This window comes from Pollachius pollachius, assembly GCF_949987615.1.
Source record: "Pollachius pollachius genome assembly, chromosome: 1".
Taxonomy (NCBI): domain Eukaryota; kingdom Metazoa; phylum Chordata; class Actinopteri; order Gadiformes; family Gadidae; genus Pollachius; species Pollachius pollachius.
The window spans coordinates 44,284,898-44,309,151 of NC_136934.1; the positions used below are offsets into that span (position 1 = coordinate 44,284,898).

Here is a 24,254-nt window from a genome sequence, read left to right on the forward strand (position 1 = left end):
TGTAGAGATGGTGTCGTGTGACTCCGTACCGACAGGGGGCAGAATAACACACATTCCATCAGGAACCATGCGTATAAACAACAATATAGTCTTCGTCTTTTTGTTAGATTTATTTTGTAAGGTTTGTACTGTTTCAGTACTCTTGTTGTATTGGTGATATATTACTATTTAACTGGTTTCATTGCAATTCTAAAATATTACTGTTCAACTGGTTTTATTCTGCTGTAAGATATTACTGTCTTAAGACATAATTATGATTGTGTGGTATTTTTAGTGGATGGATCGAACTGATTAGCAACAGCTAGCAAAGGTAATTGCTAGCTTAATCTTATTGTTACTATTTATATTAAAATATAATTATTCTTCGTCTTTATATGCATGTTATTACCCGTTCACATGTGTAACGTAAACGACCTCGCTAAGTGGCTGGAGATATGAGGAAACCGATTACTTTTTAACAGGGCTGCTGAAGTCACTATAGTTTGCCAACGTTGGGTTAAAAAAATGTTGTATTGGACTAGATCTTCAGCAATATAATAAAACAGTAGCATTATACGTTTAAGTCAACATCCATGCTCTCACATAACATGTTTAGCGAAGTGGACGGTGGGAAATACTGACCGTAACAGACAGTAGTAAAAGACAGTATTACTGTAGCATAAACTATGAAAGCCACAGACAGTATGAGTTACAAACAGTACGATAGTAATTTTACTGACAGTAGCAGACAGATTAACAGTAACATACAGTATGATAGTTCCAGAGAGTATGAAATAAATATATAGTACTTAGTTACTGACCAGACAGTACTGACCGTAACAGGAACAGATAGTATGTAACAGACAGTAACGGACAGTATAATAGTTACAGACAGGATGATAGTAAAGTACTGACAGTAGCAGACAGTTTTACAATAACAGACGGTATAATAGCAACAGATAGTATGATAGCGTCAGTACTGACATTCTGCTTTTTCCCAAGAGGGGTGCGGCATGGCGGGTCGCGGCCGTGGTCGGGGCCGCTCGAACCTGACCTTCAGCATTGAGGCTATGGGCTTCACCAAGGGAGAAGGTCTCCCTCCATCCATCCTGCAACCAACACCTCTGTTCCCAGTACGTAGATGGGTCTATTCCCAGTATGTAGAGGGGTCTGTTCCAATTACGTAGATGAGTCCATTCCCAGTATGTAGAGGTGTCTTTTCTCAGTACATAGATGGGTCTATTCCCAGTATGTGGACTGGTCTATTACCAATGCATTCACAGGCTTAGGGCACTTCCCACTTTATGCTTATATCCATGATTAAAACCTGTATGATAACGGTCAGCTATGATAATGATCAGCTATGATAATGATCAGCCATAGTAATGTTCAGCTATGATAATGATCAGCTATGATAATTCTCAGCTATGATAATACAATGTGTAGACGCCATGATTCCATGTCTGATTGATCCTCTTTTTGGGTTGAAGCCAATGGAACACAAACCGGTTCCCCTGGCGACGGGTGAGGAGGCGGAGTACATGCAGGCTCTGAAACAAGAGTTCAGAGGAGCCATGAAAACCCTGCCCTTCTATATCAGACCTGCTGCTCCCAAGACAGGTAGACACACAGACGGCTAGAAAAAGACAGGTAGACACACAGACAGGTACTAAAAGACAGGCAGTCACACAAAGGTACTAAAAGACAGACAGTAGACAAACAGGTAGACACCGATAAAAGAAGACACAGAATAGAGGCTTCAGACAGGTAGACTCATGCACAGCTAGACGAAGGCGGGCAGACAAAACAGGCAGACACAGACCTGTAGACACAGACAGGAAGAGACACACAGTCAGACAGGAAGCCACACAGACAGACAGGTAAATAGGGAGACAGATTTATAGATGTATCAATATAGGTGGAGCACCTTAATCCATAAAAGAAGATTGTTGCTATAATATACTGCGAATACTGCAGTTATATACTCAGAATATTGCAGTTAAATGCTGTGAGTATTGTAGTAATATACTGTGAGTACTGCAGTCATGAAAATGAATAATGTGACTGCTGCTTCAAGTATTATGAGTTCTTCAGTAATATACTATGAATACTGCTGTAATAAGAGGAATACTGAATATTTCCGTATTTCAGATGTGGAGCGCTACTCTGATAAGTACCACAGTGGGGAACCTGCAGACAACGTGATCGACTGGAAGCCAGGTATTACTATTACTTCTATACGACTAGTATATTACTATAAGTATACAATTACTATATTCACTTTATTAATTTCTTTGCCAATTTGGCTTGGGCTATAATGCAATATAAAAACATTAATTCCAAAATGTTTCACGCACATGTATAGACCCTCAAAAAATAAATAATTACGAACATTCCCCTTGAAATCTCAATGACACAGCACAATTTCTATGTCAACTTCTGTAGTATGTACCACTATTTACCTTTCAAATGTGTTTGTGTGTAAGACTGGAGTCGGCTGCCTAAAGAACTTCGTATCAGAGTCCGAAAGCCTGTGGAGAACAGTAAGTACAATTTTATATATATATATACATAATATATAGGTCTGTAACTACTCAGGCATTCTACCCGGTAAAGTCAGCTAGCACTTACATTGGAATGACAGATTTTTGGAGCTCTGATGTAAGCTAAAACCTTTCTTCTATATCTATTTCTGTTTCTATTGGATCATAGTAAATCTCTGCTGTCATTGCATTATCAATATAGGATCTTTATTAATGTGTTTACATTCACGTTTGTCCAATACGTTCTGCAGGTGTTTCTCTTCCTGTTGATCGCATGGACAGAAGTTCAGCCAATCACAACCTCAGTAAGAAAGAAGATGTACTTTTAAAGCTGGAGGTAAATTCTTTTAAAATTATAATATATCTACCAATAACTATATATAATAGGGATGTAACAATTGCATCCCTATCTGCCAATAAACCCTCTAATCATGTGATTGATTATCTAACGATCATCCATTAAATGGTCAAATGTTAAATGGCCCCAACAGTTGTATGCAAACATTAGGCCCCAAAAAATGTCCATGCTCCTTCCTTCCCTATTTTTTTCTGCCATTGAGAGGTGGTGCATTCCCTGATATTATTATGGGAAGTTAAGAGGTATTCTTTACGCGGTTATATATGTTATTATGGGATGTATGTTTCTATTCAAGGCGCTCGAGAAGGGTGAGAAGGCCGGCAGCTCAGAGGATGAGGATGAGGACGAGACAAAGAAGAAACAGAAAGAGGAGGAGGGGACAGAAGGAGAGGAGGAGTATGAAGAGGAGGAGCTTGAAGAGGTGAGATGCATGCAAATGTATCATATCACTCAGGGATAGGGGTTGAGTAAGGTATATCCAATTATTAATACATATATAAATATTCTAATATATATGGTTTTAGGTTGCGTAGGCAATATATTTGTTCCAGGTTCTTTACATCCCGGTTAGGAGCTTTTGATTTTTTTTACAAATCAAAAGCTCCAACAAAAAACTCAGTGATTGAATGGCTTACATGTCCTTCGACCTACCTACTCGGCTACCTGACCCACTCTACTCGTGCAATCATTGCGCACAAGCATTCTTCCATATGGCTAAGCAGACCTGTTGCTATAGTAAGCAAACTAGTCCTGTGTTTTAAGGGAGTGGCGCAGGCAGGGAGGCCTCTAGGAAGGGGCGGAAATTTTTCGGTTAGATACTTTCAAAATCTAGCTTACTCTGGCTGGTTCCGCCAAATATCCTACCCTAGCTTTAAAGTGTTAGTATGATGCTATATGTATATATATATCCTAATATGTATTGTGCATTTAAGGAAAACTTATTGTTATCTCAACCTGGACCCTATTTTCCAAATATTTTCGGTCTAAGGGACTAATGCAGACAACAATTTTTGGGTTAGGGTTAGTATTGGGTTACGGACTGATTATGGTTCCACATTCACGCAACGCAATGACCATGCAGACGCTTCGACGCAGTCGTGAACCTTTATGGTTCTGCGTCAGGTTTTAGTCAGCGGACCAATCACAGCCCTTGCTGCTGCGTCGCCTCAACGGAAGGTTACAGGTTTTGGGAGGCGCACGTCAGGCCATTGCGTTGGACGCAAGGAGGGTCCGCAAGGACGTAATGGGGTCCTTTACCCCCTTGCGTTGCGTGAACGTGGGACTGTAATCAGCCCTTTAGTATTGAGTAACAGGCTTCAATGTAATACTTTGGGGCAATAGCGCACTGTCGATAATCATCGTCTTAAAGTTTGTATTCCATCATTATTGAAGGGATCCATACAGCGAACTAAACTGATGTCAAACAAAGTCTCGCTCAAGGAGAAGTCATGCGAGAGTCTTGTTTTTTGCAAGAGGAGAATGTGGGAACTTGAGTGAGAGCCGGAGAGAGTAGAATTCTTTGTGTTTGACCACAGAAAGCTCAATACTGGACCGATTTTGTTGTCAACATTAATCCCTTTGACCCAAAATGATAAGAAAATATGTTCCAGGTGGAAAGACCCAGAAGTTTTCCTTAAAGTGTTGAAATAGGTCAACACTTTAACAACACTAAACACTCTAATAGGTACTATACATTATAATATTGTGTCTCCAGGGAACGGACTACATCATGTCCTACTTTGACAACGGAGAAGACAATGGAGGCGACAGCGATGAAAACCTGGATGAGGCTGTCTACTGACCAACATGTACATGTCTCTTGGGTTACTCCTGGTTCACAACACTTTTTATCGTCTGTGTGTCTCTTTTTAATCATTTTTTAAAGCAAGCCTTTTAGAGAAAGTGTCTGTGTGTCTTTTTATCAGTTGATTCTAGGGTGACAGCCTGGATGTTAGCTGTTAGCCTTACCCCTATGGAGTCCTGTATAGACATTAGTCTTAGCTTAACCTTACCCTATAGCGTTTGTACATTATGCATCATGTTGTTGTTTTTTGCCGATGTTCCCCCATATTGAGAGGACTCAAGAGTCATAGTACTAAAATGCCTTTACATAAACATACCGTCCCCTTGTTAAAACCTTTGATTTGACACGCCACGCATGAGGAACGCTTTGCCTGTTTTAAAGACAGTAATTTCTCCCCATAATGCCAAAGTATTTCGCGATTAATCACCAAACAAAGACCAAAACCATTAATATCAAGATACTAGACCGCTCCTTTGCGGCGGTAATTGTTAGTGACGTGATTTACAAGCCCTATCTTGGAATAACGGGGTCATTTATTGCGGGTAAATACAAGTGTAATTTATGACCATTGCCGTCATTTATTGCGGTGATATATTTAGGTCTGGTAAACTTTAATAAAATAAATAGCATAGATGCTCTAAATGGCTTGGAAAAGATTGAAAAAACTTTATCAGTGTGTGTGGCGGCTTAAGTAAAGCGGAAGTTGATGTAGGGTGGAGTTAAGCGGAAGCGATTGAAATACGGAAGCAAGGCGGACGAGGTATTTAATGTTCTTATCTCTGGTTCTTAGGATACATCTAACATATGTAAGGAATACAGGGTTTAAATATAAGGTCAATTAGTCAGAACATTTTATATCGTATGTATTGGTATATAAAGTGGCATATAGAGAGGGACATGTCGGTAGATCGCCGTTGTAGAGTTTGAAGTTTCCGTAGTCGACATTACGCAAAGTTTTTTATTCAGCCGTACAAAGTCAAAATCTTATTTTTTGGAGTATTTCATCTGTAATCTCTTGAGGGAAATATATTTGCACCCGAGTAAAAATAGCCGGTGACACTGTTTCGCTTGCTATCCAGTAGCTAGCATGCGTTGGCTAATATAAATCTTTATCTTTGGTATGCAGTCTTTGGTAATGCTTTAATTTACACGAAACTTTGTAGAACAGATACAGTATCCACAAAAGCTTATACTATTCGCAGTAATATAACATTTTATTTAGATTGTGTACAAATCCTAATGGTCCGGGCAGCGCTTGAGGGGTCGTGGTTCATTAGTCCTGAACTGGGCGTTGGTTCGGGAAATGTTGTAATCACATTTTGCTAACATGTTGGAATCACATCTAGGTGACGTCGTATGATTACCGCTGACAAGACTCTCTTTTTCAGAGACGCTGACCGAACACAAAACCCAATAGCTCTAAAACAACATCTAAAATGTCTGGAGTGAATAGCGTGGAGGCGGTGAAGCGGAAGATCCGAGTGTTGCAGCAACAAGCGGACGATGCGGAGGAGAGAGCCGAGAGTCTCCAGAGACGGGTGGAAGACGAGAAGCGCACCAGAGAACAGGTGAAGGACATGTCCCTCTATATACCTGTTTTATTTACTACTCTGTATGTTGCACTTTATAACTTTACCAATTTGCCCTGCACAATGGTCTTTAATTGTGGGCTTTTCTATGAGATCTTCCCGAGGAAATAGTGGATTTATTTGCCCTTGGTAATGACCAGCAACCACGACCAAGGATAAGGAGTTCTGAGAGCAGATGCTAGTAGTTGTTTAGTTTGATAAGAGGCTTTAGTTGGCAGACTGAAGTTAGTTGGCTTGTGCTGTTTGTTGTCTATGCGTGTGAGCAGGCGGCTAAGCCTCAGCCAAGCAGTTTTTAAGGACTCCATATATTGGATGAATATATATCAATGTATATATTTGATCAGCTGTCTCCTGTCTAGTCCACATAGCATCCTTTTGGGGCCAGCTGTATTTCGTTTGCATGGTCATGTTCAAAGTAAAATGATAATGTCAGTTTGGGAGGCCTCTGACAGATGAACATTTTCAATTTTGCACCGTTCAGAAGTTAATATCAAAATTTATTGAATTAGTAAGTTAGAAAAATTTATTGAAGCAAGAGTTACAAGGTGCAAGGTAATGGGTACAATGAAAATAATAATGAAAATTGGACTTAACGAATATCAAATAACAATAAAGTGATGTTAAAACATCACAGAAGAGAAACGTGCATTATAAAACAAAGTGTTAAAACAGTGTTTGAGTAGGTGGATAGCCTGTCCCCTGTCTGACCCAATTTAAGATTTATAAGCATGGATTGCTGGAACACATTCTCTGATAAACGTACACAAGAAACCATAAATCTGTTTGTGACATTGAGAGTTAAATGTCACTTGCTTTGACATTGGATGACCCATTGATTCTCCACATACAATTTGAATGTAACCATGTGTTGTCTCTTTGACGAGGGCACGTTGTTATCAAGCCTCTCAGAATTACTCCTAGGAGGTGCATTAACAGTAAACTTTCTCACAGCTTAAAGTAGTATCTGGGACTAACGAAGGCACTCGTACCTACTCTCAGTAATGAGAATTTTTTTTCTGTTTTTGGAGCAGGATAATTACAATTTGATTTGGCATGAAAACATGATAAAAGCATAAGAGGAAGTTGACCTGTATTTATTCAATTATATACGCTTTACATCAAATATAAATTATACGTAAATATGGATTGAATAAATTCCGTTGTGTTAATATTTGTAGAAATGGTATTGTGTATACATTATTTACAGTATTATACTGTGTTGTTGTGTTAAGGTCGAACTGTGTAACATTTAGCTCTTCACTTAAAACAACCTTGACATATCTGTAGTCAACGCTGAGTAATGGTGATTTCAATAATGTTATCAATTAAATCAAATTTTATAATAAAAAATAGAAAAACTATTATAAAAATGCTGGCCAGCCCGCAGCTCTCTCTGGGGTTAGGGGAATCTTAGTTTCGACACTCCCTTAACCCCTCCCACTCACACCACCCAGCCAGCTGAGCTGAACCCGTTTGCATCACACAGTTGCACAGACAGTCAGAGAGGACAAAACATTGCTATTGAGTCATTTCAATCCTGCATGGCTAATGGAGGACAGGGGCTGAGTCTTGCACATGAAGACGATAGCACATGTATATGTTGTGTCAACGTGTCTGCACATTGTGTTTCCAGGCAGAGTCTGAGGTGTCGTCCTTGGGACGGCGCGTCCAGCTCCTGGAGGAGGACCTGGACCGGGCCCAGGAGAGGCTGTCCACCGCGTTGCACAAGCTAGAGGAAGCCGAGAAGTCTTCTGATGAGAGCGAACGGTACGCACTGGGGGTGGTCGCCATGCGCCGACTACTTTCTGGTCTGCACCAGACACACTAGTCGTTTAGACTTTTTAAGCAAAAAAAAGAAATGTTTTGGCCGAAGACATCAGTCATTTATTAAATTAGGCTTTTTCATTTAATCTGGTTCATAATTCTCCGTGGTGCTTTTCACCACAGTCAGTAATTGCAGTCAGGCGCACTGCCGTTCGCAATCAGCTGCTCTTTTCATGTATTCGTTTGACAAAGTCTTTTGTTTTACAGTTAGTGAGATTTACCAGGGCTAAAATATTAAAAGGATCTGTAATTGTGCAAGACATCCCTCAAACATCAGCGCTCCACGTCAATGCTTCAGTTGATGTAACGGTTAGCACTTTGAAGCCTTGTCCCACGAGTTTATCGATACTTCAATAGTTACAGCTAAGATGGGGATGCGTGAATAATGACAAGTATAGGACTGCTCTTAAATCCACAAACTTAAAAAGCGAAAACCCAAATCTCCAGTGAGATGCAGATTGATCATTTCTATAACGGAGAGAAATGAAACAGGCTATTTGTTTATGGCTAAGTGTAGCCTTCCTTCATTGAGAGTCAGGGTGACTTAAAGAGGAAGTAGGTTAAATGCAAGGCAAGCATTAGTTGTCTCAGTGAATGAACATAATGACGGCCTGTCTCGTGAACAATACAAGTCTATCAGTCCCGTGGTCGGCTCCTGTAATTGCTGGTTGCATCCGACAACAAGGTACCGCTCCTCTGTGTTAATGCGTCCAAACTATTAGTGGCGGTAATAATCATTTGTGATAAACCCCTTTATTGTCGCCTTTATCAGCCAGCCCTAGTTCATAATGATCGTATTTTGCAACTATTTCAATGTTTTTAAACCAGACCAAGAGATCCCATTTCGGCCTGATTTAAAACAGGATTTGGTTGAACCAAACATTTCAAATGATTCCTTTAATAACAATAGATTGTAATGTGCTACATTTTGACAGATGTCATCGCTTTTTTAATTTCTTTTGACTAGTTCACAAAACGTCTGGTTAACTTTCAGTGTGCGCACACACACACACACACACCAACACAAACAAACCTAATCAAGGCTAGCTGTGTGGCTGGTTACGTGGCCGGCTGCTTACCTGTGAGGTTCCCTGTGCATCCCCAGGGGTATGAAAGTGATCGAGAACCGCGCCTTGAAGGATGAGGAGAAGATGGAGATCCAGGAGGTGCAGTTGAAGGAGGCCAAACACATCGCAGAGGAGGCCGACCGCAAATATGAGGAGGTGAGTTCCCGCCGCCGCTCACCATGGATACAAACGCGTATACATTGTCTGGCTGCCTGCTCCAAGGCTGTTCTCTGTGTAAGGTCGCCCGCAAACTGGTGGTGCTGGAAGGAGAGCTGGAGCGCACCGAGGACAGGGCTGAGGTGGCAGAGGGGTGAGTGACCCGTCCCCTCTCCCTGTATCGCTCCATGGCTCGGTCTCTCTGTATATTTCTGTATGTCATTCATCCATTGCAATTGCAACATGGTCGATTTTTTTAATTTTTTAATTTTTTTATTGTAAATCAGTGTAACCAATGAATCACATCGGTTGCCTTTAATATGGGCACTGTGATGTCTCTGTATGTCTCCGTACATCTCTTTATATGTGCATGTCTATGTGTCTCTGCATGTCTCAGTCTTGCTTTATCTCTGTATGTCTCTCTCGCCGCATCTCTGTATCCGTCCCTCCCTCTGTATCTGTCGGTCTCTTTGCATCTCTAAAAGTACTCCGGCATTAATTAGTTATAAATATAGCTGAAAGCCACTCCCTCTGAGACCCCTCTGTCTGTCCCTAGGAAGCTCCGGGAAATGGAAGACCAGATGAGAGGTTTCGACCAGTCATTAAAGAGCAAGCAGGCATCTGAAGAGAAGGTAGGAGCCACACCCCTTTTACCTCCTGTCAATCACTTAATGAGGGTGGGGCTATACCTCCTTCGTGTGTAGGGGGGGTGCATACATTTTGTGGATGGACGGAATAATGTAATGCACTACAAAGTTGTTATGTCAAGTTTTCAAATAATATATATATGATTGAACACAGACATATTATAACTAGATTTAAGCCTCCATTTGGCTATTCTTTCTAATAGTATCTAACCCTTTGTTTAACCATTCGGTCTCTCCAGTATTCCCAGAAAGAAGACCGCTATGAGGAAGAGATCAGAAACCTGAGTGACAAACTGAAAGAGGTGAGATCCCCTCGGGGTCACCATTGTGATAATCCACCTAGTAACTAAAGGCTGGCAACATGGAACTCACGAAATGTCTTATTAATCTCGATAGAAGTCGGCGCTGGAAGGTAATGTTTAATTGCAATGCAATACGGGAGCATGGGTGGCTTTTGTTAACATGGCCCTGTGCGGTTGTATCCTAACATTTTCATCAAAATGACAAAATATCTGTTTATTTTTTGCACATATCACAACCCCTTAATTTAACTATGGTGATTCCCCTACTAGTTTCAACGCTGTCCGCACAATATAAGGCTAAATAGTTGTTTGTTTAGGCTATTCATCTATTTCTCACTGTCTCACCCTGTCTCACCCACTCACTCCAATAGTGTGCTAACTATTGACTTCCCGTCTCAGGCTGAAACCCGGGCCGAGTTCTCAGAGAGGTCCATCATCAAACTAGAGAAGAGCATCGATGAGCTGGAGGGTAAGTCCTCCTTTCAAACTCCACTCGGCGGGGGTGTAATGGTTCCTGGCACGATAACCTCCCATACGGGATGACGCGCTCGGTTCGGTGCACACCCTTCTACGGTTAGACTGATTGAAATATGGTCCGGCATAGGGAGGGGAGAAAGGCTCCTGATGTTTACCACATGTCAGTCAAAGCCAAATAGTTATTATAAACAGTGATGCCTTATAGTAGCAGGGCCTTATTATATACACAGTGACAGCCAATACCAATGTCCACTATCAATTACCTCAGTGATGAGGAGTTATTAGGAGTTGAGTTATTAGGAGAGAACAACATAAAGGTTGATAATGGCGACCTGGGTTTATAAAATACTGTTTTAACACGCTCAATGCTCTGTTGAACCCTCTAGATGCTCTGTCTGCCGCCAAGGACTCCAACAAAAAGCTTCAGGCAACCCTGGACCAGACGCTGGAGGACCTGAACAGCTGCTAGGGCCTGACCTCCTCCTCCTCCTCCTCCTCCTCCTCATACATTCCTCCTCAGTGTTCCAGTCTCACTGTTAACCCCATCCTGCCAATAGCCTGTCCAGGTCTGTGATGGACGTAAAGATCTAGCCAATACAGCCAAGGAGCTGAGTGTTAGCCAATGCGGGGAAAGGTGATCGGCCAATTGCAACACATTCCACTGCAGTAATGGGAGGGGCCAACAAAAAGCCTTGGGTCAAAGGATCTCTTAATGATAGAATTTAAGTCTATTTTTGCAGCAAAAAAAGTGATCATTGGAAATATAACAATTAAAAGAAGTAGATCATGTAAGTTCCGACAGGTGACAATTCTCTCCCAGTATTTGCAGTTTCTTACTGTGATGTTATTGTAATTAATGCAGGATTTTTAAAAATAAAGGGCCACATTTAATAGCATTTCAGTAGTGGTGTCATTATTTAATATGTGAACACATCTCTTTGCACACTCATCCCTTCATTCCTTGTAGATAATTAAACTAAACTGTACCCAATATGAATCCTAACCCAAGTCCCAAATCTAACCCGCTAACCTTTACCCAAAGTCTAACCTTTAACCCTGAAACCATTAGTCTCTAAACTTAACCTTAACCTAACCATAATCTCATTATTATAACCATCCCTCAAAGCTTTACCCTAACCGTCCTAACCTCCCAACGCTTACATGGATGGATTATTCTGGGTAAATAAACCTTATGAAGGAAACTTTATTCTTTGCATTATAAAGTGAATGAAAGGTTTTAGGCACTAGATGTCCAGTTAGGACTAGTATTGTCTTTCATGCTCAAGGAACTGGAGGGCTAAAAGAAGGCACAAAGGTTCTGAAGAAGCATTTGTGCAAAGCAGCCGAATGTTTTCAACAGTGTCTTCTGCGGTTGTGGTGGGCTGGATGTTTCTGCTGGAAGCTTCAGGAGTTGTGCCGTCCTGCTGCATGTGAGGCGAGTTGTAAAATGTTCTCAAGCTGCTCTTCTAAGGCTGGAGCGCCTGCCTCATTGGTGATGATCCAGTCGAACTTCTCCCCGTCCAATCCACACTCTGACTCTGCATCATCTATCCCTGCAGAGAGATGTTAAGGATGTTAAGCATGAGTCTTTTGCGCTAGAAGGAGTGCGAGCATAAGTCTCTAGAGCTAGAAGGAGCATAAGTCTAAAGCCAGAAGGAGAGGGAGCATAAGTCATTAGAGCTAGAATGATGGGAGCATATGTCATTAGAGCTAGAATGATGGGAGCATAAGTCTTTAGAGCCAGAAGGAGAGCGAGCATAAGTATTTAGAGCCAGAAGGAGAGGGAGCATAAGTCTTTAGAGCCAGAAGGAGAGGGAGCATAAGTCTTTAGAGCCAGAAGGAGGGGGAGCATGAGTCTTTAAAGCACGAAGGAGCATAAGTGGAGTGTTACTGGCCGATAAACGGGGACCTCACCTGCTGCGAAGCGCCAGCCGCGGTCCGCTCGTGTCTCCTCTGAAGCCTGGACCCTAACGCAGCGCGTCTGACTCGGATACTCTGTCTGGAACCACCGCAGGTCCGAACGCCGCCTCGCGTCACTCACAATCTGAACACACAACATATAGAATCCTATTGCATCTGATGTGTGTACGTGTGTTTGTGTGTGTATATATATATATATATATATATATGTTTAGATTCTTGGTTAACCCCGTACCCAGATGGGCTGCTGGGCTGCCTCTGTTGCTAGGCGACAGAAGAAGCCCGGGTCTTGGCGTCTCTGCTGCTCGCCCCAGGCGATCATGTCGGCGCGGTGTGTCTCCTTGTAGCCCCCTGCGGCCAGCAGCTCGCTGTAGTCCAGGCCGTGGTCCTGCAGCCAAATTAGAACTCTTCAGGATATGAGACCAACCGACGCCTGACTTTGACACACCACACAGGAATCACAACAAACCCTACCTTAATAGCATACCACAAAGGAACCACAAATAACGTACCTTACAAGATCAACAGAATTTAACATCATACCACACAGGAGCCCCAACTAAACATACCTTTAATGTCATACCACACAAGATCCACAGAATTTAACCTCTTAACACACAGGAACCACAAATAACCTTAACTTTAACCTCACTCCACACCACACAGGAATTAGAACTAACCCAGAGTTCAACCTCACACCACAAAGGAACATCAACTAACCCTGACTTTAACATCATACCACAAAGGAACCACAACTAACCCTGAGTTTAACATCATCCCACAACTAATGTTGTGTAGCAAGAGGCTTTATGTGAGTGATAGAAAGTGAGGGTAAGGTGGGGGGGCTTGGTGAGTCAGTGTGAGGGTAAGGTTGTAGGTGAGAGGGTGAGGATTACCTGAGCGTACTGCTTTTTAAGCGGGCCAGAGAGACGCAGGATGCAGCAGATCCCCGACCCTAGCCTTCATGGGTCGGAGAACAAGGTTAGTCAAACCTCACCATTAAAAGGGGCTGCAGGTAAGGTCTCGGAACCATTATTTGAGTCTAATTTGTTACAAACACACACGCATCTATCTAGATATCCATATATCAAAAACTTATAGACGGCCGATACAATACTGTCAGATATATATAGGTCTGTATATAGAGAGTGAACTGACAGTAGGGTGCTCTATAGGACTGGACGTATACAATGCTAAACATTTACCTTTTCAGAATAAAATCCGTCACATAATCTTTGCCAGATTTGCGTTTCCCACTGAACACTAGAATAATTTTGGGTTGTACTGAAGCCATTGTCTTTCTTCAGGTGTATAGCTACTTTATTGTAGTTTTACCCAGCCACAGCATGTTTGGTTTATTGTGCCAATCGATGAGCTGATTGTGACGTTACCGTAATACATGGACTTCGGGATGAGAGGAAAATATTACTCGTTTGAATTCGCTCTGATATTGTCAAGTTATTTTTTTGTATTAATAGTTGTTTATGAATGGTCATAAAGGATACAAATGTTAATGTAAATGTGGATCAAAATATATGCATAATAGTCACCGGGAAAAGTAAACAGACACGGTCTTTTTTTTGTGTGTATTGTATTACTAGGTTTACGTTAACATGTGATAATCGCCACACACTCGACTAAACCATTGTAATTTTCATGAGGGGCATGTGTATAATGGATCAAACCATTGTAATTGAATAGGAGGCGTGTTCAGTTTTTGGACATATGTAAGGATTTTTCATTTGTTTTCGCCTGTATTTGTTTCTTGAATGTAGACACTAGAATTAAAAGCTCCACTTACATATGTAAGAGGTTTAAGTAAAACAAAACAGAAACATTACTTTCAAACATTGTGAGGCGTACCACAAGGCGAAACTCGGTGAAAGTTCGTTGAAGACATGGCTGCATCATGTTTATCTTCTCTCGGTAAAACCATGTTCTTACCTCAACGATGGATCCTGCAAGCTAGGGTAAGACCATACATTTATTTACTATTTAGGGGACGACTTACAATGAATCCAGAGACTGACCAATAATGAGCACGTAGAGGTAAGATAGTGAATAAAGAGACAGGTCCTCATGAGCAGGTAGGGGTTAGACAGTTTATTCAGTAACAGCTCCTTAAGGAGCAGGTTGGACTACAGAAAAAGGTCATAAGGAGCTGGTAGGGTTAAGACAATGAATAAAGAGACAGGTCCTCATGGAGCAGGTAGGGGTTAGACAGTTTATCCAGTAACAGCTCCTTAAGGAGCAGGTTGGACTACAGAAAAGGGTCATTAGGAGCTTGTAGGGGTAAGACAGTGAATAAAGAGACAGGTCCGTAAGGAGCAGGTAGGTTAGACAGTGGATACAGAAACGTCACTGTGTAACCCCTACCTGCCGCTTAAGGACCTGTCTCTAGGGCAAATAGGGGTTAGACAGTGAAAACACAGACCGGTCATTTTGTAGTAGGTAGGGGTTAGACTGTGGCAACTGAGACATGTCATAACTGAAATGTGTGTCAGGGGTAGGTTTGCTTCCAACTGTAAATGAACACATATTTGAGTAAATGGACTGACAGTCCAATGCATTTGATTGGCCAGACATTCGTTGGCTAAACGTTGTCTCTCTGCTGTTGTTGCAGCCCTGGAGTCGTGCTCTGAGCCAGAAGGATGGAGGGCACTTCCCCCCCTGTGAAGGAGCCATGTTGCTCCCTGGGAGCTTCAACAACAAGGTGGCCCTGATCACCGGGGGAGGCACGGGCCTGGGCCGCGCCATGACCACCACACTGTCCGGCCTCGGAGCACATTGCTTCATCGCCAGCAGGTGAGCAGGGGCTGGAACTATGGAAAACGTATGACTAACTATGGACTATGTATGAATGTAAATATGAACTATGTATGAATGTAACTATGGACTATGTATGACTGTAACTATGGATTATGTATGACTTTAACTATGGATTATGTATGACTAAATATGGGCTATGTTTGATTACCTGTGCTATTTATGACTAACTATGGAGGATGTAAGACTTACTATAGAGTAGACTATCTTTGACTGAAACTGTGCTTTGTATGACTAACTATGGACTATATATGACTCTGTAACTACCGTATCCCTACTCTATGCGGTCTGGCCTGTATTTCAGGAAGCTGGATGTCTTGCAGAAGACAGCAGAAGAGATCACCTCTCAAACAGGAAACAAGGTGTTTTTCTGCTTTATCTCCTGTGTTCATGTCCACTGTCCAGTGCAATGAGCGGTGGCTTGTAGCTCTGCTCTGACCTCCTGACCCTGACGCTCCCCACAGGTCCAGGCTCTCCAGTGTGATGTCCGGGACCCCGCGGCTGTGGCCGCTTGTGTAGACAAGCTGGTGGAGCTCGCTGGTCTTCCCGATGTACGAACTGGTCCCATCTAATCTGCTCTATTCTGACCTGGTTTGTTTTAATCTGGTTAATTGGGGTTCTGATTTAATCTGATCTGGTCCCCTCTAATATGATCCTTCTCCATCAATTGTGGTTTAATCTGCAGTTTTAATCTGGTTGTATCTTTTCTGTGTATGCATAAATTACAACTTTTTTCTAGATCTCATAACAGAGTTATTAGATCAGTTTAATTGAACTACATCATCGTTTGATCCAATGACATCATCGTTTGATCTAATGACATCATGGTTTGATCTAATGACATCATGGTTTGGTCCGATGACATCATGGTTTGGTCCGATGACATCAGTGTTTACCTGAGGTTCCCCTTGGTTCTCCGGTGTGCTTTCAGGTGGTCATAAACAACGCAGCCGGGAACTTTGTGTCTCCGTCTGAGCGTCTGTCCGCCAACGCCTGGAGGACCATCACCGACATCGTCCTCAACGGGACCGCCTACGTCACCCTGGAGGTGGGCAAGCGGCTCATCCAGGAGGGCAAAGGTCCGGAGGTTTACCCTGCTTGTGTGTGCGTTTGTTTGTGTGGATATGAATTGTGTGTTTGAATATGAATTATACGTGTGTTTGTGTGCGTGTGCGCGTGTGAGAGAATATGAATTATACGTTTGTGTGTGTGTATGTGTGTAGGAGCTGCTTTCCTGGCCATCACTACCATCTATGCAGAGTCTGGTTCAGGTTTTGTGGTTCCAAGCGCAGCTGCGAAGTCTGGAGTCGAAACACTCTGCAAGTGAGTCGTTTTGTTAACCCAACAGATTAGAACCATACTTGTACCCATATAATAACTTTAAACCATTGTAACCAATATTAGCCAGTGTTATAAGTATATACAAGAGTAACCATTATAAGCCAGTGTAACCAGTATAAACCCATCTAATTATAGTAAGCCAGTGTAACCAGTATTTACCATATTATCAGTATAAACCAGTGGACTCAGTACAAGCCATTGAAATCAGTATGAATCAGTGTAACCAGTATAAACCAGAGTAACCATTATAAACCTGTGTTAGCCTTTGTTAACGTTCAAACAAGTGTATCAGTATTAACCAGTTGGTTAATACTGGATAGTGTATCAGTGTATCAGTATTAACCAGTTGGTTAATACTGGATACTCTTGTTTGAACGTTTACAAAGGCTAACAAGTTCTGACCAGTATATACCAGTGGAAGCAGTTTAAACCAGTGTTATCACTATAAACTTGTATAATGCTTTGTAATCAGTATTAACGAGTATACACAGAGTATTAAGCAGTATAAACCCATAAAAGCCATTATAAACCGTATTAACCACTATTAAACAGAGTTCCTACGGTAACCAGTATAGGCCAGTATAAACCAGTGTTCCTAGTTAAGGCCAGTGTAGCCAGTATATATCAGTGTTACCAGTTTAACTGTGTTTCAGGTCACTGGCTGCTGAGTGGGGGCGGTACGGGATGAGGTTTAACGTCATCCAGCCTGGACCAATCAAAACTAAGGTAGAGCGCAGTCTTCAACAATTACAACTACGGTACCGCTCAGGCTTCACCCATCACAGACGAGGAACATAAGGAATACTGCTTACACATAGCTGCTGACACGCAGCTACTTGGAATGGGCTACAAGCTTTGATATACTTGACACATACAGAATATTGATGGGTTCGCATAGGCTGTTGGGACAACAACCAGTAGTGGAAACAATGCATGTTCTTGTCCCGGCAATATCTTAATGAAAACATTGTTTGGAATGTTCACAAAAAGTAGGATTATATAAGTAGGGCCAATTCAAGTTCTTTGGCTTTTGTAGTGGATACAAGTTTGTATTGTGCAACTTATTTGCATGCATATTTTCTGTTGTTTTCTCCACGGTTCCAGGGTGCATTCAGCCGGTTGGACCCCACAGGGCAGTTTGAGAAGTCGATGCTGGGTCGGATCCCCGCAGGCCGGCTGGGGACGCCCGGCGAGATAGCTAACCTGGCAGCTTACCTCGTTAGCGACTATGCTAGCTGGGTATCTGGAGCTGTGAGTCGGGGGGGGGTTACATGATCATCTTTAATCTATCGATAATCTTTATCGTCTATCGATGCTGTTTACATGTGCTCTGCAGCATATAGTTAAAGTGTGTGTGCCACGTCCTCTCAGGTCATCCGGATGGACGGAGGAGAGTATGTCTCCATGGCCGGGGAGTTCAACGAACTGAAGAAGGTCAGCCCTTCCAACTTATCCGACCCATCCAACCCCAATCCTCTCCACCGTGTTACCATATCCTCTAACCCCAACACTGTTCCACCCTAACTCTCTAAACCATCAAACTGTGTTTGGGTGTTTTTTGCAGGTGACTCCGGAAGAGTGGGGTATGATGGAGGCCATGATCAGGAAAACCAAAGGATCTTCTTGATACCTGAAGCCACCTAGACCTCCGGATATCTGTGGAGACCCCCAGGTGTGGGCCGGATCCCTGGGACTTCTCCCCTGACTTCTCCTCGCCAGTTGGACCAGACCAGGATTGTGTTGTTGTCAATGAACAACGGATTATGTATTTGTATTCCATGATGACTTCAGTCATGTCTAATTAGCCTTCTCCGTAACCAAACTATGTATTAATATGTTAATAAATGAACAAGACCAGACCAATGTACTACTGCTTTTTCCCATACAATCTTCCTTTTTTGCCAAATCGTATTTCATGTCTTTGCCAGCAGATAGCAGCAAAGCCTGATACTCGTTTTAAGGCCCGCAAATATTTTTTTATCAAAAATATATAATAATAATCATACAAAGTAGTACTACTAAACAGTAGTATGCGTGTAGGTGCATATATACAAAAATACTCAAAAAGTCTTTTTTTCTCTTTATACATTGGCACTTTGGTGATGTTGTACAGTAAAACCCTGCTATTATCCTTGAATATGGTAAATCCGGTGACTTCATGGTCCTGGGGTGGTGGTGCTATTGGTTCAGGAGCGATTGTGATGTTATTTTTTCAGTTGAGGTGGTGCTTTGTGTCCCAGTGAAGTGGTGTTAAAGGTGGGGGTATTATGCCCGAGGACATGGTGCATTGGGTCTGGGGAGGTGGGGTTAGTGGTTCAGGAAGGGTGTTGTTATGGGTGCTTCTATAGGTCCTGGGGAAGAGGTTTTATGGGTGGTGTTCTTGGTCCAGGTTGGGTGGGGTTATGGGTGGTGTTCTTGGTCCCGGGGCTGTGGTCTGAGGTGCTATTGTTCCTGGTGGTTGCAGCGTATTATCAGAGTGTGGACCAGCTTTTGCAGAAACTCGGCTCTCATCTTACCGGTCAGCAGAACGTCCTCGTGGTTCACCATTTCCTCCCTGCTGTAGTCCAGAGACACCTGCAGTAGAACCACACACATACAATACTGTCTATAGCAGAACTACACCTACAGTCTATAGTAGAACCACACATACACAATACTGTCTATAGCAGAACTACACAGTCTGTCTATAGCAGAACTACAAACATTTTTTTATTAGAAACACACACAATACTGTCTATAGCAGAACTACACAGTCTGTCTATATTAGAACCACACACACACAATACTGTCTATAGCAGAACTACACATACAAGCTATAGAAGAACCACGCATACACAATACTGTCTATAGCAGAACTACACATACAATCTATAGTAGAACAACACACACACAATAGTGTCTATAGCACAACTACAAATACTGTCTTTAGTAGAACCACGCACATACACACACACACACACACAATACTGTCTGTAGCAGAACTACACATACTGTCTTTAGTAGAACCATACATACACAACACTGTCTATAGCAGAACTACACATACTGTCTTTAGTAGCACCACACACACAATACTGTCTATAGCAGAACTACTGTCTTTAGTAGGACCACACACACACACACACACACACACACACACACACACACACACACACACACACACACACACACAATACTGTCTATAGCAGAATTACAACTACTGTCTTTCTGTCTCATTATGTGGACATGTACAAGAGCCAAGTTGTGGATTTGGCCAGGACCCTAGGGTTAGCACCCTACCCTTGAGATGGGTGACATGGGATCTTCAGTGACCACAGGGAGTCAGACCCTCATTGGTTATCTGAGATGTAAATACTTCATGGTTATCAGAGATGTACATACCTTGTTAGTTATCAGAGAAAGGCCAAACACTCGAATACCACAGTGCTTGGCTACAGTCACCTCTGGAACTGTGCTCATACCTGATGAAGAAATAGCACAACACTTTAATTAGTCTATGTATCATGTAAGGAGGCACTGCGTAAGTGTTGGCCAGGTAGCATGGGCAGGTGGCATGGATTCCCTGTTAGTTGTAGCCCAGAGCTTTAGAGTCAGGGCAATGGCATCATCTCACTAGCATGATGTAATGTAATGGTGTGATGTCATGTTTTACAAACATGATGTCATTTTGTGATATCTGTCCAACTCGTCATTGGGTTAGGTCCTATCTCTGAGCAGCATGATGTCACTGTGTGATGTCATAGCTCACCGACATGATGTAATGTAATGGTTGTGTGATGTCATAGCTCACCGACATGATGTAATGTAATGGTTGTGTGATGTCATGGCTCACCGACAGCGTCACAGCCCAGGACCTGCAGCATGCGGGCCTCAGCAATGGTCTCAAAGTTGGGCCCGCTCACCATGCAGTACACCCCTTCCCTGACGAAGTCACTGCAACCCAGCTCAGAGCTGATGTCCAGGGCCAGCCGCCGCAGGTCTTTACTGTAGGCGTCCGACATGCAGGGGAACCGGACCCCAAACCTAGCAGAGGAAACACACTCTGACTCTCTGTCCACCTACCCCTCTGGCCTTTTATTATCCAGCCTATCCGTCCATCCATCTATCTCTCTAGCCATTTGTTTTCCATTCTATCTATCCATCCATGCTGGTTTCTATCCATTCCTCATCCGTTCTATCCATCCATTAATCTGTCTATCGATTCAACATTGGTCATTCATCTCTCTATCTATCCATCAATGCCTCTTTCTGTAAAAGAAAACATTTCTTTCTCATCATCTCACCACATCAGAGGACCCTGATAGGTTTGATAATGATTAGGATTATTGTTTTATATACCTATTATTATTATTATGATTTCATGATGTATACCGTTCATCATTCGGCCCGCAGAGTGGGTGTTGTCCAGCAAAGCCAGGCAGGTTGATGTGGTCTTTGATGACCATGATGTCTCCAACTTTATAGTCTTGACAGATACCTCCGGAGGCGTTGGTCACCACCAGAGTCTCAACACCCAGCAGCTTGAAGATCCGGACTGGGAAGGTGACCTGGAAAATGACATCAGATACAGATCACTGTGATGTCACCTAGAGCATGAGATCAGATACACAACACTGTGATGTCACCTGGACCATGAGATCAGATACGCCACCGTGTGATGTCACTAGAGACACACTGTGATGTCAGAGAAGGTGAGAGATAAGATGAGCGATAGAGTGAAGGTGAGAGATAGAGAGGTGAGTGTTGGAGAGAAGGTGAGCGATAGAGAAGAAGACATTACCTTACACAGAGAGTAGCCTTCATAGAGATGAACCCGGCCCTGCATGAACACACAGGACTGGTCCTTTATGGTCCCAAACACCAGGCAGCCCTCATGGCCCGGTACTGCAACACAGAAGAAATCCTCTGATAAACATGCATATTTTAGACCTACAGTACTCATACTATCACTGTGTACAGTGTTAATAAATTGCAAATATAGCATAACGCCAATTAATATATGAAGGAGGACAGTACACATTCATTGATGAGGGTGGTGTTTTACATTGATCCTTTAATAGAGGATGTAGTTTTATCTGCGGTCTTAGGTGGTTTTGTATCCTACCTTTACTAAGCTGTACATGTATCCTACCTGTGAAGGTAAAATACCTGTACTCAGCAGTACATTTACTCTATGTGTACAGTTATGTAACCGGTACTTATACCTGTGCAAATATCTTACCTATAATCAATTGTACGGATAGGATATCTGTACCGGTATCTTACTTGTACTGACGGGGAAGTTGGGGATGTCCTCATAGCGGAAGCTCTGCCTGTTGCTCACAGAGTTAGCCAGCAGGCCCAGACCAGAGCCACAGATCACTGCGATTTTGGGACGGTGGCTGGTTTGGTTCAATAGCCACTCTGTCGTTAGCTTGTAGTCCTCAAAGGAACAGCAATTCGAACTGAAACAAAAAACCAATGAAGCCTAATTTAAATAAGTGAGCACCCATATTCTATTGAGAAACCAGCGGTTCTCAACGTTCTTCATGCCATTGAGGACACCCTGATATAAATACAGATCTTCTGTATTACCAATTTTGGAAGTGGTCTAGCTTGCAACCTGAATACAACCCATTGAACCAAATATATATAATATATTACAAAATACTATATTATTCTAATATTACTTTTGTGATTCATTTATTTACTTGTATTTATAGTTAGATTTATAGTATAGATCATTTGAAAGAAAAATGTCATTCTTTCCTCTCAAGATATCCACATCGTCTTTGTTTAGTCCTGCCAGGATAAAGCAACAGGCAAGTTTGGAGGTGATAATATTACAAAATCGATCATTTTAACTCTATTTATAAATACATATATATATTTATAAGTTATGCAGGAGCTTTATTAAATATTGAGGTCCTGCAGACAAAAATCGATTAAAAAGTCGGCAAAAATGGGGGTCAACTTATTCAATTCGAGAAGGTCTAGACTAGACGTAGGCAAATAGGTCTGACCTGGAAACCCTTTCAAACCGGCTTGACCGTGGGAGCTGGTTTATTTGTGTTTAAATCAATAGTTAAGCATTGACTGAAACAGATTCTGGTTTGTGTAGGCTACCTGTTTTGCTGCAAAGCGGATATACCTGTCAATCTTATGTTCTTTCATGTCATTTGTCTGTAAAAAAAAAATGTTTGTTTTTTTGCTATCAGGTCTCTCTTGCAAATTAGAGGTATAACCTCAATAAGACAAACCTGAGTAAATGAGGTTAAATAAAATAACCAAAATAGCCCTGGATTAATTTCCTTAACAATATTTCAATGTGGAGTACTTCCATCGAATCTGGGGTACCCCTCAAGTATTAGTATAAATAACATATCATAGTCTGACTAAATGTGTTTCACACCATGAATTTCTTTTATTGATCTCAGAATAATTATTTATTTACGTTTTCTTTTTCTAAGTTCCTAAGAGCATTTGTATACAATGAGAACTTATATCTATTAACTCTTGACGATAAATAACATACACAAAGCATGGTTTTATAATATCACACTGTAAGCTACATGTATATGGGTAGACCAATACACCAACAGAGACAGACAGAGAAACAGACTGTACCATGAGCTCCCTTTGGTATGCATGCTTCGACTCCGAAATTCAGGCAGGAGAGGGAAGATGATCACCTTGACCGAGAGAGAGACTATCACATTGACAAGGAGCGAGCGCAAAACTATCCCCTCAACAGAGAGAGACTTTCACCTAGATAGTGAGACTATCACCTTGACAGAGAGCGAGAGAGAAATGATCACCTCGACAGAGAGCGATAGACCTTCACCTAGATAGAGAGACTATCTCTTAGGCAGAAAGAGAGAGAGAATTACTCATAGATAAAGAGAGAGGGAGAGAGTATTGCCTAGAGAGGGAGACAATGTCATTGGCTTAAAGAGAGGCGGTAGATTTGTGTAAACACTGGTTCATCCTCTTCGCTCAGAGGTTAAAGGTTATGCTCAGTGTACCCGATGCTACATTATCATGAAGTGATTATAAACTTATTATCACCTTAAGTGAATTCATGTTTTCCTTTCTGTTGTTTGGTCAAAGAGTTTCTGCCAAAGGTTTGATGTGTGCACATGGATTTTATAATATGATACACACACACACACGTACACACACACACACACACACACACACACACACACACACACACACACACACACACACACACACACACACACACACACACACACAGGATGGCATTGAATTTCAAAAGATAAAATGGAGTAAGTCACATAAAGATGTAGCATAGAAACATAAAGTTTCAATATACTGGGGAAGGGAGGGGTGGTGGTTGGGAAATATAGGCTTTATTACGGTAATAAAGGAATGCTCTTTTTCTTTGAAGAGGTGATTGTAAAACACTTGTAAAACACACA

At 42.0% G+C, this 24,254-nt stretch overlaps 5 protein-coding genes across 9 annotated transcripts; 3 read left to right on the plus strand and 2 right to left on the minus strand.

The window, feature by feature from the left end:
• Positions 1-62: 62 nt before the first annotated feature.
• Positions 63-5,038, plus strand: polr3glb (RNA polymerase III subunit GL b). 4 transcript variants are annotated; one of them, XM_079732998.1, is made up of 9 exons: positions 63-116; positions 275-310; positions 982-1,112; positions 1,470-1,599; positions 2,131-2,199; positions 2,466-2,522; positions 2,774-2,859; positions 3,176-3,301; positions 4,595-5,038. In XM_079732998.1, the coding sequence occupies exons 3-9, from the start codon at positions 993-995 to the stop codon at positions 4,679-4,681; spliced, it is 675 nt and encodes a 224-aa protein (XP_079589124.1). In that variant the 5' UTR covers positions 63-116; positions 275-310; positions 982-992; the 3' UTR covers positions 4,682-5,038. The 4 variants fall into 4 exon arrangements, with proteins under 4 accessions (XP_079589124.1, XP_079589123.1, XP_079589126.1 ...); XM_079732997.1 differs by having other exon boundaries at positions 73-121; XM_079733000.1 differs by lacking the exon at positions 275-310 and having other exon boundaries at positions 79-116.
• A 357-nt stretch (positions 5,039-5,395) lies between these two features.
• Positions 5,396-11,642, plus strand: LOC307070299 (uncharacterized protein). 2 transcript variants are annotated; one of them, XM_079728730.1, is made up of 9 exons: positions 5,396-5,444; positions 6,073-6,252; positions 7,907-8,040; positions 9,203-9,320; positions 9,404-9,474; positions 9,877-9,952; positions 10,207-10,269; positions 10,669-10,738; positions 11,133-11,642. In XM_079728730.1, exons 2-9 carry the CDS (start codon positions 6,121-6,123, stop codon positions 11,213-11,215), a joined length of 747 nt encoding a protein of 248 aa, XP_079584856.1. In that variant the 5' UTR covers positions 5,396-5,444; positions 6,073-6,120; the 3' UTR covers positions 11,216-11,642. The 2 variants fall into 2 exon arrangements, with proteins under 2 accessions (XP_079584856.1, XP_079584857.1); XM_079728731.1 differs by having other exon boundaries at positions 5,420-5,490.
• A 109-nt stretch (positions 11,643-11,751) lies between these two features.
• Positions 11,752-14,002, minus strand: pmvk (phosphomevalonate kinase). Its single transcript, XM_079749263.1, has 5 exons — positions 13,872-14,002; positions 13,563-13,626; positions 12,902-13,054; positions 12,661-12,790; positions 11,752-12,299 (listed from the first exon to the last, which is right to left on the minus strand). Exons 1-5 carry the CDS (start codon positions 13,958-13,960, stop codon positions 12,151-12,153), a joined length of 585 nt encoding a protein of 194 aa, XP_079605389.1. The 5' UTR covers positions 13,961-14,002; the 3' UTR covers positions 11,752-12,150.
• Positions 14,003-14,375: 373 nt separating this feature from the next.
• On the plus strand, positions 14,376-18,692 carry decr1 (2,4-dienoyl CoA reductase 1, mitochondrial). Its single transcript, XM_079749252.1, has 10 exons — positions 14,376-14,636; positions 15,290-15,471; positions 15,797-15,854; positions 15,957-16,043; positions 16,424-16,571; positions 16,716-16,815; positions 17,487-17,559; positions 17,938-18,084; positions 18,205-18,267; positions 18,398-18,692. The coding sequence occupies exons 1-10, from the start codon at positions 14,565-14,567 to the stop codon at positions 18,458-18,460; spliced, it is 993 nt and encodes a 330-aa protein (XP_079605378.1). The 5' UTR covers positions 14,376-14,564; the 3' UTR covers positions 18,461-18,692.
• A 291-nt stretch (positions 18,693-18,983) lies between these two features.
• On the minus strand, positions 18,984-23,462 carry pnp4b (purine nucleoside phosphorylase 4b; the record flags this gene model as incomplete). The annotated part of the gene is made up of 7 exons (XM_079753098.1): positions 18,984-19,407; positions 20,215-20,294; positions 20,666-20,856; positions 21,205-21,380; positions 21,614-21,717; positions 22,099-22,277; positions 23,440-23,462. 7 exons carry the CDS (start codon positions 23,460-23,462, stop codon positions 19,276-19,278), a joined length of 885 nt encoding a protein of 294 aa, XP_079609224.1. The 3' UTR covers positions 18,984-19,275.
• Positions 23,463-24,254: the final 792 nt, after the last annotated feature.